Raw genomic sequence first — 12,962 nt, 5'->3', positions numbered from 1 at the left:
TGCTGCAGACCACAAGTTGCTGCAGCCACAGTGCCCATATCTGAGGCATGATTTGGAGGTGCTGCTGTTGGACTGGGGTGGACAAAGCTAAAAAATCACACAACACCAGGTTATAGTCCAACAGGTTTATTTGGAAGCACTAACTTTCGAAGCGCTGCTCCTTCATCAGGTGGTTGTGGAGTATAGAGTCATAAGACACAGAATTAATAGCAAAAGGGTTCCAGTGTCAGGGAGCTGTAGTTATTAAATAAATTTAGATTAAGTCATTCACCTTTTAGAATGGGATATGCTAGTTTCAGTTCTTTCATATGTATATCGCAGAACTCCTTTTAAATTACAATCTCAAGATAGCTTTAGCTTTTCTAACGATAGGTGTTAACTTAGCTCAGACAATGACTTAAAGTTGTGAGGTTAAAGTTTGTCTGTATCCCAATGTTGAGTCACGCTGGTTCTATTTCTAAAGTGGGATTTATCAAATCTTACATGGATTTATGCAGTTTTTGAACAAAATAAAATGTAATTTTGCACATAAAATTCACCCTATAAACTTATATGCATGTGCAGGAGAGACTGAGTATGTGCATATGAGTGTGTGCATGTGAGTGTGAGTGTATGTGAAAGTATGCATGTGTACGTGTAAGCTTGGTCCAGTATGTGTGTGAGTGTGATGGGGTACAAGCCTATGAAAGGGTGTGTGCATCGGTGAGACCTTGTCTATGAGAGAGGGTCTGCGTCAGGATGTGTGTGTGTGTGTGACATGAACCTAATGTCCCGGTTGAGGCCATCCCTATGGGTATCGAACTTGGCTAACAGCATCTACTCAGCCACTTTGCGTTGTTGGTTGTCTCGAAGTCTGCCTTGGAAGATGGCCATATCTGAGGCAGCAGTTATAACAATGTACTCCCTGGCTTTAAGCACCAGGTCTTAAACAAGACTTTCAAAACATAGCACAGTTCTACCACAAACAGCCTAAGCAGAGGTAAGTCAAAGCACCACTCTTGGAAGTTGTGATCTGTCACTGTAAATATTGCTGGTGCTAGGTCCTAAGAATCAATGAAACAAACCAGCTCTCTTTGAAGCAAGCCTTCAGTCCCACCCATGGCCACCCCAAGTCAATTCCCATTTCCCTTCTGGTGTTTTTTGTTCATGTGCTCATCTAATTTCTTTTTCTATTTCTTCCTTGTTTCCACTTCTACCACCATGTTGTGGGCAGAAAGTTCTAAGTTAATATTCATTGCATATGAACTTTCTTCCTTACATTCAGGTCAATGATAGGTCATCAACCTGTGACATTAACTTTCTCATTCCAAAGATGCTGCCAAATCTGATAATCGCTTCTAATATTTTCTATTTTCATTTTGGGTGACAGTTTTCTGGGGTCAGACATTAAATCATATTAAACTAACATTTGCACATGATACACAATCACTTGCTGATACTCAGGATAGTCTAGACTAGGCCTATGTGGCTGCCATCAATGATCCCGATAAATTTGTTCACCTGGAGATTGCTTAGTGTTTCAATTCAATGGAAACAAGGCCAGTGGGATAACCATCTTATGTAAAAATAGCTAACCTGGAAAGACATCCAAGGGTAGACAAGGCCTCTTGGTAAGTATGAAACAATCATATACAAGGCTTTGCTAGGCTTTTCATTTCACATCACATCATATTTGTTCTAACTGAAGATAAGTCCTTTACTTATTCATACTGAGCCATTTCTTGGCAGTTTTTGTTCATGTTAGATCACCATTGCCTTCCACGCTTAGTGACAGGGTGAGGAGGGAGCTCACAGGTCTAACTCAGCCAGAACTGGAGTTAAATCTACGTGTTGGCACTATCCTGATCCACACACTAGCTGTCTAGCTAATGGAGCTAACCAGACCTTAGTTTTCCTTTAAAACTTCCTTAATTAAGATTCTTGCTGAAGTACACAAGTTAATTCATGTTAACAGTAGAATAAAGTAATTTTTAGTGAAGAATATTGTTGTTTCGAAGTTTGTTTAGGAAAATAAACAAATGAATTGGATAGTTATAAGTAACTTGCGCAGTCTTATAAAAAACCTTAGACATAAATAGCTCTTATTTTAATGAATGATACCCTTTTGATTTAGATTGGTTCTGGAGATGTAACATTTCTGGTAGGATGAAATTAGTTTGGGAAGAACAGTTTGAAATGTGATAAGGAAATCGATCAGATAGGAGTGGTTGATGAAGGCTGAAGGTGAGTGCAAAGTCTCAAGCAGTTAACGGCAGATGAATGACATCAAAAGGTGAAATATTCAATTTAAAGTTTAGACAAAGAACTTGACACTTGATAGTATATTTTGAAATACAATGTATCTTGATAGACCATAAAGCTTCATCAATAATCCAGCAAAATATCTGCCTCTGAAAAGGGTATAAAGTTAGTGTTCAGGGTAGTAGGCTTAGAGAAGAACTCTGAAGGAAGAATCCGGTGAAATAATCTTGAGGGGTTTGAGAAGTTCAGGAGACCTGGGCACCAAGAAGTGGAAGAAGAAAGATACAGCTATTCATGCACACCAGCCATTCTTCAAGATCTGCACCAGTAGTCACTACTTATCACGGTTTTATGTTAACTAGTGTCTTATATCTCATTCTAAACTCAGATTTAAAACTCAGTTTCTCACCATTATATTTGTACTCAGTTGACTGAAGTTTGAATGGGTACTGATAAGCCTCCAGTACATTTCAATGTTTAATTTAGTACAGTGCATTAAAATATGCATAGATATTTGTAGGAATGATAAGCATGCCACAAATGGAGAAGTGCTTCTAGCAGGAGACAAAGGCCATGCACAAAATTTATATGTTAAAACAGATTATGGCTACTTAAAGTGTTTAGTTAAAACAGGGTTAGCTGATATTAAGAATAAATTGCCTGAATCCATAGCTTTAAGAGTAGGGAGTGGGGTGTGATGCAAAAGACTTTAACCAGAATCAATTATAAGGTGGAAAAAGAATCTAAATTAGGTTATAAATATATTTGAAATAAAGTCAAAAAGAAATTTGAAATAAAAGGGAGACTGTTACCTAAATTCAAATTGTCTCTCCTTCGGATTTTCGCGAAGCTTCTCCCTGATTCGTTGAAAATGTTTTTGATACTCAACATTTAGCTGGGTGCAGTCCTTAATTTTCTTCAGTAGCTCATGCCTGAAATGAATAATAAGAAAAAGTGGTTGTATGTCTTTGCATTTATGGGAATGTGATGCCGATTATAAATTTACCCAAACCAACTATGTCCAAGCATTCATCCAAGGTTTTAGTATAGCATTTAATTTGATTGGAAAACTTTGAGTAAAAATTGAGATTTAAACATTCATGAGATATACATTACAAATACCTAAAATGGATACTGAGTACACCTGCAGTATTGCTTGGAAGTGAATTCTAGGAATTGACTGAGCAACATTGTAGGAACGGCGATAAAATTCCGAGTCAGAATCATATGTGACTTAGAGGGGATTTGCATTTGGTGATGCTCCCATGAGTCTGCTGCCCTTGCCTTTCTAACTGATGGAGGCAATGGGTTTGTAATGTGCTACTGAAGGAGCCTTAGTGAATTATTACAATGCATCTTGTAGCTGGTACACACTACTGCCACAATAGTTAGTCGTGGAGGGAGTAAAATTTAAAAGTGAGGTATAGACTGCAACTCAAGCAGGCTACTTGTCTTGGACTGTGTGGAGCTTCTTTAGTGTTGTTGGAGCTGTACTTACCAAGGTAAGTGTAATTTTCCATTACACTTCTGACTTGTGCCTTGTAATTGGTTTTTGAGGAGTCAGGAGTTGAGCTAGCTTCTTTAGTTGGGGGAAAGGAGGGGTGGGTGGTGGTATGATGGTCCTGTGGTATCATCACTGGACTATTAATCTGTAAGAGCTCAAGTAGTGTCCGGGGATGTAGGAACAAACCTTGCCATAGTAGATGGTTGAATTTGATTTCAATAAAATGCTGGAACTATGAATCTAATGAAAATGTTGTTGATTGTCACGAGAAAACAAAATCCTATCTGGTTTACTAATGCTTTTTAGGGAAGGAAACTGTTGACATTATCTCTTCTGGCTTACATGTGACTCCAGACCCACTGCAGTGTGGTTGTCTCTTAACTGCCCGCCTGACAATGAGGGGTGGGCCATAACTACTGACCTAGCCAAAGATGCCCACATTCTATGAGTGAATAAAAAATGTAGCATCTGACCTGCTCTCGTAGCCATTATTTTTATATGGCTGCTCCAGTTCAGTTTCTGGTCAACCCCAAGATACTGGTAATCACATTGTAGGTCAAGAGGAGATAGTTAGATTCTCTCTTATTGGAGATAGTCATAACCTGGCACTCATGTGGCATATTTGTCACTTGTCAGCCTAAGTCTGGATATTGTCCAAAACTTGTTGCGTATGGATATAGACAACCTCAGTATCTAAAACACTGCAAATGCTGCTGAACATTGTACAAACATGTTGGCTCTGACATTATGATGCAAGGAACATCGTTGTTTGATCCTAGCACACTACCCTGAAGAACTCCTGTAGTGATGTACCAGTGCTGAAATTACTGACCTCCAAAAAACACAACCATCTTTTGGACCAAGTATTACCCCAGATCAGGAGTACCTTTCCACTGACTCACATTAACTGTAGTTTTGCTAAGGCTCCTTCATATCACACTTTGTTGCATTGATATCAAGGTCAGTCACTTTCAACTCATCTTTAGAGTTCTTTTTTGTCTATTTTGAATCAGAATCAAGAGCTAAGAGGCTCTGGTAGAACCCAACTGAGTGTCACTGAACAGGTTATTGCTCAGCAAAATGGTTGATCAAACTGTGAAATCGGAATCCCCTTTCTCCCAAACTTTGATCATCTTAAAATAATGCTAGATTTTGAAACTCAGCAAGGTATTCAAAATGGCCATAGTAATAGAACTTTGAGAAATCATCAAAGTGCTCTGTTGAAGCTTTGTAAGTGGATTACTTTTTTTTCTTTACCTACACCAAATGGCCTATCAATTAAATTGACCTAGCAGAAGCTTTCTTAAAAAAAATTCTGATTCCTCAGTCTTTTTAAAACGTTTAAAGAACGGTACGTTTTAAAAGTGCTTAAATCATAACACATTTACAGACTTTCACTACTGTCTAAGAGGGATGGTTAGCATCAGAGCAGATACAATGGAATGAATAGTTTCCTTCTGGGCTGTAATAATTCCATGACTTTTCCATAAATTTATGATTCTGAGATTAAGGCCCTTTTCAGAGCCAAAATGGGGTCTGGAATCTCAGCAGTACATTTAAATGATCTTCTTAAATTTTGTTTTCCTTCCTGTGAGAACCATGCCTCGCCTTTTTTCCCCTATCAGCAAAAATTGGATCTATTCAAAATGGATCTGTTCATTTACATCTGGTTTCCACCAACCGAAAATAAAGGACCATCAACTTTGGAAGTTTGGCCAGGAGTATTTTCCAAGATACTAGTCGACTCTTGTATATGCATAGTCGCAGCTAATAAGTCCCCAGAAAAAGACAAAGTTACTTGTGCTTCATTGATTTGATTGACTGGTAACTCAGTTCAATAGGAGCTACCAGTCAGACAAACAATTGAACAAGAGGAAAGCAGTCTGGATGCTGGGGAATCTGAAATAAGAACAGAAATTCTGAAAACACTTAGATCATTTAAAATCATGATAGGCTGTTCTCCCCTTAGAGTGAAACAACTGGTAGTAAATTTAAACTGAGGTTCAGTACACCTCAAGCAAGCAGCCTGCATGGTTACCTGAACCAGTACAGGATAGAGCCCACACTACTGGAATCACTCTGGATTGCAAACCAGCCATCCAGCTCGCTGAAGTAATTCATGACAAAAACTGTGTCAATGTTTCAGTTTGGCAATCTTTCATTAGAGTCTGCCTTGCTTAAAAACTCAGTCAGATCTCTGTACAGTTCTGGTTATGATGAAGGGTCACCAACTTGAAATGTTGGGCAAATCTTTAACTTGTATCAATGAATGGATTTTGAGTGAGATAAAATTGGGCTATTAACTTAGTTTGTCTCTCCACAATACCACCAGACCTGCTGAATGCTTCCAGAATCTCTGTGTTTATTCTACATAATCAAATGAATTAGAACATGTTCATATTTGAGCTGTATAATTTGGTTGCTCTCTCAAATTTACCAAGACCTTGTATTATTTACATCACTTCGGCTCACACATGGTCTGAGTGTAGTTGAATATTTACCTTTTATATTTTAAATTAGAATCAATACCAAACCAGGCATAAAGAGATATGTTTCATTAATGCTTATCAAGAATGTTTCTTTGAACAAAAGTCCACATTAGTTTCCAGTATTATCATAAATCATTCTAAAATTCAGCCAAGTAATGGCCACCAGGAATAGTACAGTTCCAATGCATTATTATGGCAACTGCTCTTCCCTAGGCCACAAGAAATTACAGAGAGTTGTGAACACAGCCCAAGTCCATCTTGCAAATCAGCCTTCCATCCATTGACTCAATCTATACTTCCCACTGCCTTGGGAAAGCAACCAACCTAATCAAAGACCCTTCCCACCCGCGTATACTCTTTTTCACACTCTTTTGTTGGATAGTAGATATAAAAGTTTGAATACAATTATGAACAGATTCAGTAACAGCTTCTTCCCTGCCTTAATCAGACTTTTGAATGGACCTGTCAAATGATAATCCTGATCTTTCTCTTTCTGTACCTTCTTAACGGCTGTATCCTGATCACGGTGAGCACGCCGACCAACACTTTTCACTGTATCTCGGTACATGTGACAACAGTAAATCAAACTCAAACTCAGCTCCATTAGATGGTATAACATATCGCAGGAGATTTAGAAGGAATACTTGCAATTTAAAATTACAAGCTATGAAGTAAGGAAAGTTCTTGTCACTGATTCTTTCATATCAGATCTTAGAAATCTCAACAAGACAGGCTGCACTTGATTCAATTAAATATTTAATGAGCAACAAGTGTAGGTTCAGACAAAGCAAAATGAAATTCAGTGCCGAAAAGACTATAAGACTATAGACTGTTCATGGAGCCATAGCCAACAGGATGAGTGCTCCAAGGGTGTGTGTTAATCTGTAAGCAGTTCACCTGATTTAAGTTACAGTTTCAAAGCATTTACATGCCAAGAACAAAGAGGAGGGAAGATTTCTTTTTGTTACTGAAGGCCTAAAGCAGGGTGAATTACACCAGTGAGAGTACTACAAACTGCTTCAGCAAACATTTATTGTATTTTTAAGAATAAAAGTTGCCAAACTGAACAAATTTAAATGGTGACTAAGTTTCTTTTGAAACAAATCATTTGTAATTTCCAACTTTCTGCCTATTCACATCTTCAAGCGAACAGTATACTATACATACAGCTTGAAATCATGGCTAGGACTGATTTAACACAAAAAAGGGAGGCATTAGTCTCAGTCTATTTCAATCCCTAAATCTTGGCTTGGATTTTCACAGAGGATATATCCAAAATGGTTGGTTTGGCTCCAGATTCAGACTCCTGCCCCAATATCTGACAGAAATTATTTTTGCTGGGGTTGAAGAAGGTAATGGGCATAGGATGCAATTCAGACTGAAGTCCCAAATTGAACAGGGCTATGTTAAATAAATGCTGAATACAAACAGATCCCCATATTCACTATAGCACTGCTCAAATACTTCATTGTTATGAATTTTTAGATTAGACGTTAAAAACCTCAAAGACAGATAAGGTCTGTACTGACAGTTAAGCTGTCAAATTATTTATATCTCTTGCCTTTTAGAAATTGAGAATAAAAACCATCTGCCTGAGTCTGAAATTTGAAGAAAATCAGTTCCAGCAATTACAACAGATCTTGGTTAATGTAACATCAAGGGCTATCATTAGTTTTGACTCCTGACTGCTTTCCACAACCGACCATTATCACAGTAGTGTTGGGCAGCTTTAAGTTCAGTGTGATTGGCAGCTCAAAGAGGCTATTAAATTATTAGTAGTCTTTAATGTGGGGTTGTGAATACAAATGTTTCTTTTTAATCTGGGACTAAGCATTTCAGGGGATAAAAATGTATATAGTGGGCTATCATAAATGAGAGTTTTTTTAGTGAATTTTGTAATAGCTAGTTTAATATTTATTTTATTTCAGCATGGCTCCTATGGTCTGCCCATGGTGGGTACTGGTTGTATTCACATGGAGGTTGAAAAAGGTCAAGGGCAGGACATGAGTTAGTTTGACTTGGCACTAAGTTGGTATTGGGTAAAGGTACGATGGTCAGGGTCATGAGTTGGCACAAAGTTGGCAAAGAGACTATAAAGGGCCATGAGGGTAGGTAGGATGCTAGTTGACATGAGTTGGCATGTACGAGCATGGGGATTGGTTGGGATGTTGTCATGACTCAGTTAGGAAGATTGCATGGATAATCAAGCTCCACAAATATGTAACTACCCAAACAAACCAACAGGATGATCAATTTTCCTCAGTGATTGCTACAACTAACCAAGCAGGCCAGGCAGCATCTGAGGAGCAGGAGAATCGACGTTTCGGGCATAAGCCCTTCTTCAGGAGCCTGCATTCCTGAAGAAGGGCTTATGCCTGAAACGTCGATTCTCCTTCTCCTCGGAAGCTGCCTGGCCTGCTGCGTTTTTCCAGTACCGCATTTTTCAATTCTGGTCTCCAGCATCTGCAGTCCTCACTTTCTCCACAACTAACCAAGTATGTAGTAGAAATTGGAGTCATATCTTATCATAGCCCCCATGTACAAACCAGTTATGATAAGTCAAATTCTACATTGGTTATTATTCTGGATGTAGGTTTGCTCGCTGAGCTGGGAGGTACATTTCCAAACATTTTGTCACCCTACTTGGTAACATCTTCAGTGGGCCACAGGCGAAGCAGTGTACGTGATTCCTGCTTTCTATTTATATGTTTGGGTTTTTTTGGGTTGGTGATGTCATTTCCTGTTCTTTTTCTCAGTGGGTGATAGATGGGGTCTAACTCGGTGTGTTTGTTGATAGAGTTCCGGATGGAATGCCATGCTTTTACGAATTCTCGTGCATGTCTCTGTTTGGCTTGTCCTAAGATGGATGTGTTGTCTCAGTCGAAGTGGTATCCTTCCTTATCTGTATGTAAGGCTACTAGTGAGAGAGAGGGTCATGTCGCTTTGTGGCTAGTTGGTATGATTATTATACATAGGAAATCATGCATTTGTGCTTGAGCAGGTATCAGTCTTTTGAGATTGTAAGTAAGCATTGCTACAGCACAACACAGTACAGCACAGTGAGATTCCTTCTGCATTTGACTTGTTTTACATTTGACCTTTGAATTTTTCATGCTAATTTTCCTACCTATAAAATAAAACCTTTAAAGATAGATAATATGGTTACCTGTCTTGGTCCCAGAATTTTCCAACATTCTGACAGAGATGTCTCTTACATGTGGTAATCATCTGATTGGTAACCTTGACAAACAGAGAAGTCATATGCTCTGATGTGTTGTAATACTTTGAGATGCTGTGGATCATCCGAATACTATTCATCAAATTGGGAATATGTTCAACCATAGTGACCTGAAAGAATAAAAGGTTTAATTTACATTGGATGTGAAATCTTCTGCACCCACAAGTAGTAAATTGGAGACAGGATAGGTATTTAACTAATCTGGATGCATGCAATAGATTTCCAAATTATTAGAAATGAAAGCATACATCTTAAACCCAACTTGGTTCAACTAAGTAGGAGACATTGTGATTCTGGTACTGGAATTTGCAAGGAGCAGAGTGGACCAAATGGTGTCTGTGGGAGAATACTTTGATATGAGTCATCTTTGGAATATGACTACCTCTACCTTGACCATCATATCATACATATCATTAACTGACTGTATTATAAAATTTAGATTAGCAAGGGAAAAATGTGTGGAATTAAGGTGGAGGTAATGGCTTTGTGGTATTATCGCTGGACTATTAATCCAGGCAAGGCGAAGGTGGGTACTGCAGTTGCTGTAAATTAGAGACAAGATTAGAGAAGTGCTGGAAAAGCACAGCAGGTCAGGCAGCATCGAAGAGCAGGAAAACTGAGGGCTTCCTGATGAAGGGCCTTTGCCTGAAATATTGATTTTCTTGCTTCTTGGACGCTGCCTGACCTGCTGTGCTTTTCCAGCACTACTCTAATCTGTCAATCCAGACACCCAGGAAATGTTCTGGGAACCTAAGTACAAATATCACGATGGAAGATGGTAGACTTTGAATTATAAAACAAAGGAGAAAGTGAGGACTGCAGATGCTGGAGATCAGAGCTGGAAAATGTGTTGCCGGAAAAGCGTAGCAGGTCAGGCAGCATTCAAGGAGCAGGAGAATCGACGTTTCGGGCATGTGCCCTTCTTCAGGAATGAGGAGAGTGTGCCAAGCAGGCGAAGATAAAAGGGAGGGTGGAAGGACTTGGGGGAGGGGCGTTGGGAATGCGATAGGTGCCTGCCTGCCACCGTGCCCCCTGTCAAAATGCCATCCCATATTCCCAATTCCTTTGCCTCCGCCACATTTGCTCCCAGGAGGACCAATTCCAGTACTGAACAACCCAGATGGCCTCCTGCCTCAAAGACCACAATTTCCCCTCAGACGTGGTTGACGATGCTCTCCACCTCATCTCCTCCACTTCCCGCTCCTCCGCCCTTGAGCCCGGCCCCTCCAATTGCCACCAGGACAGAACCCCACTGGTCCTCAGCTACCACCCCACCAACCTCTAGATACATCGTATCATCCTTCGTCATTTCCGCCACCTCCAAACAGATCCCACCACCAAGGATATATTACCCTCCCCTCCCCTATCACCATTCCGGAAAGATCACTCCCTCCACGACTCCCTCGTCAGGTCCACATCCCCCACCAACCCAACCTCCACTCCCGGCACCTTCCCCTGCAACCGCAAGAAATGCAAAACTTGCGCCCACACCTCCCCTGTCACTTCCCTCCAAGGCCCCAAGGGATCCTTCCATATCCATCACAAATTCACCTGCATCTCCAAACACATTATTTCCTGCATCCGCTACACCCGATGTGGCCTCCTCTACATTGGGGAGACAGGCCGCTTACTTGTGGAATGTTTCAGAGAACACCCTGGGACACCCACACCAAGCAACCAAACGCCCCATGGCTGAACACTTTAACTCCCACTCCCACTCTGCCAAGGACATGCAGGTCCTTGGCCTCCTCCATCGCCAGACCATGGCAACACAACGCCTGGAGGAAGAGCGCCTCATCTTCCGCCTAGGAACCCTCCAACCACAAGGGATGAATGCAGATTTCTCCAGCTTCTTCATTTCCCCTCCCCCCACCTTAGCTCAGTCTCAACCCTCGGTCTCAGCACCACCTTCTTGACCTGCAATCTTCTTCCCGACCTCTCCACCCCCCATCCCCTCTCCAGCTTATCACCCTCACCTTAACCTCCTTTCACCTATCGCATTCCCAACACCCCTCCCCCAAATCACTCCTCCCTATCTTTTATCTTAGCCTGCTTGGCACGCCTTCCTCATTCCTGAAGAAGGGCTTATGCCCGAAACGTCGATTCTCCTTCTCCTTGGATACTGCCTGACCACCTGTGCTTTTCCAGCAACACATTTTTCAGCTCAATTATAAAACAAACCCTGGAATTAAGAGTGTAATAGTGACCATGAATTCATTGCTGAAGGTCAGGAAAAACCATCTGCTTTTGGGATGTATTTTAGGGAAAGAGACTGCCATCTTTACCTGGTCTGGCCTACATGTGACTCCAAACCCACAGCAATGTGGTTGACTCTTAACTGCCTCTAGGCAGTTAGGAACGGGCAATAAATGCTGGCCCAGCTAGCTATGGAGAGAATGAGAATAGAATGGCAGATAACACAAAAAAAACTCGTCAAGTATCTTTAATTGGCATGTAGAAAATAAACTTGTACTAAGAGGACATTTTCAGATACATTGGTGATGGGAGGACAAAGTTTTGACGTAGAACTCATTGCCAATGAGGTCAGAGGATAGGAAGATGATCAGTGGTTCCAAAACAAAACTAAATGGGCATTTCCTGGAAATTAACTTGAAATAAAAAAACTGTGGCTGCTGGAGATCTGAAACAAAAACAGAAATTGCTGGAGAAATTCAGCAGGTCTAGCAACATCTGTAGGAAGAAAATAGTTAACCTTCTGAGTCCAGTATTCCTTCATCAAAACTGTTCATAGCTAGGAAAAAAAGTAGTACTCATGTTGAAGCTGAGATGGTGGAGGAGCGGAGGGTGAAGGGAGAGGTGTGTGAGTAGGTGCAGATAGAACAAACAGGAAGAGAGAGAGAGAGAGAGAGTGAAATAGAGAGAGATGGGTAAACAAGGAGATTAGGGATAACAGGTTAGGACAGAAGAAAAGCTAAATGATAATAAGAGCTAAGAGTGAGAAAATACGTGAGTTGAATACAACTCATACAATATAACAATGGGCCTAGGAGTATGCGATAATGGGTGATGGGTTTGTGCTGGGTAAAAAACATAGAAGGATACAATCAGGCTCTAAAGTTATTGAACTCGATGTTAAGTCATAGAGGCTACTGGATCCCTAAATGGAAAATGAGATGATTTCTTTGAGCTTGCATGAGGCTCTTTGGAACACTGCAGCAAGCTGAGACAGAAATGTTGGCGAGGGAGCACAGTGGTGTGCTGAAGTGGCAGACGACTGGAAGTTCGACATCATTTTATGGACAGAGTGAGATGTTGTGCAAAAACACATTCCCAGGCGGCACGGTGGCCTCACAGCACCAGGGACCCAGGTTTGATTCCAACCTTGGGTGACTGTCTATGTGGAGCTTGCCCATTCTCCCTGTGGCTTTGTGGGTGTCCTCTGGGTGCTCTGGTTTACTCCCACAATCCAGGGGAATGAGTCTGAATGGGCTACTCTTTGGTGGGTCAATGAGGACTTGTTGAGCTGAAT

The 12,962-nt window shown here is 40.8% G+C and overlaps 1 protein-coding gene across 1 annotated transcript in view; it reads right to left on the bottom strand.

The window, feature by feature from the left end:
• Positions 1 to 12,962, bottom strand: part of dnah5l (dynein, axonemal, heavy chain 5 like) — a 340,633-nt gene that overhangs the window by 297,209 nt on the left and 30,462 nt on the right. The window contains exons 9-10 of the mRNA XM_060825520.1: positions 9,401 to 9,582; positions 3,054 to 3,173 (exon numbers count right to left, since the gene is read on the bottom strand). Coding sequence (XP_060681503.1) covers positions 3,054 to 3,173; positions 9,401 to 9,582 — 302 coding nt within the window. The remainder of the gene's footprint in view (positions 1 to 3,053; positions 3,174 to 9,400; positions 9,583 to 12,962) is intronic.

This window comes from Hemiscyllium ocellatum, chromosome 5, assembly GCF_020745735.1.
Source record: "Hemiscyllium ocellatum isolate sHemOce1 chromosome 5, sHemOce1.pat.X.cur, whole genome shotgun sequence".
NCBI classification, from domain to species: Eukaryota; Metazoa; Chordata; class Chondrichthyes; order Orectolobiformes; family Hemiscylliidae; genus Hemiscyllium; species Hemiscyllium ocellatum.
This window is presented reverse-complemented; position numbering and strand designations above follow the sequence as displayed.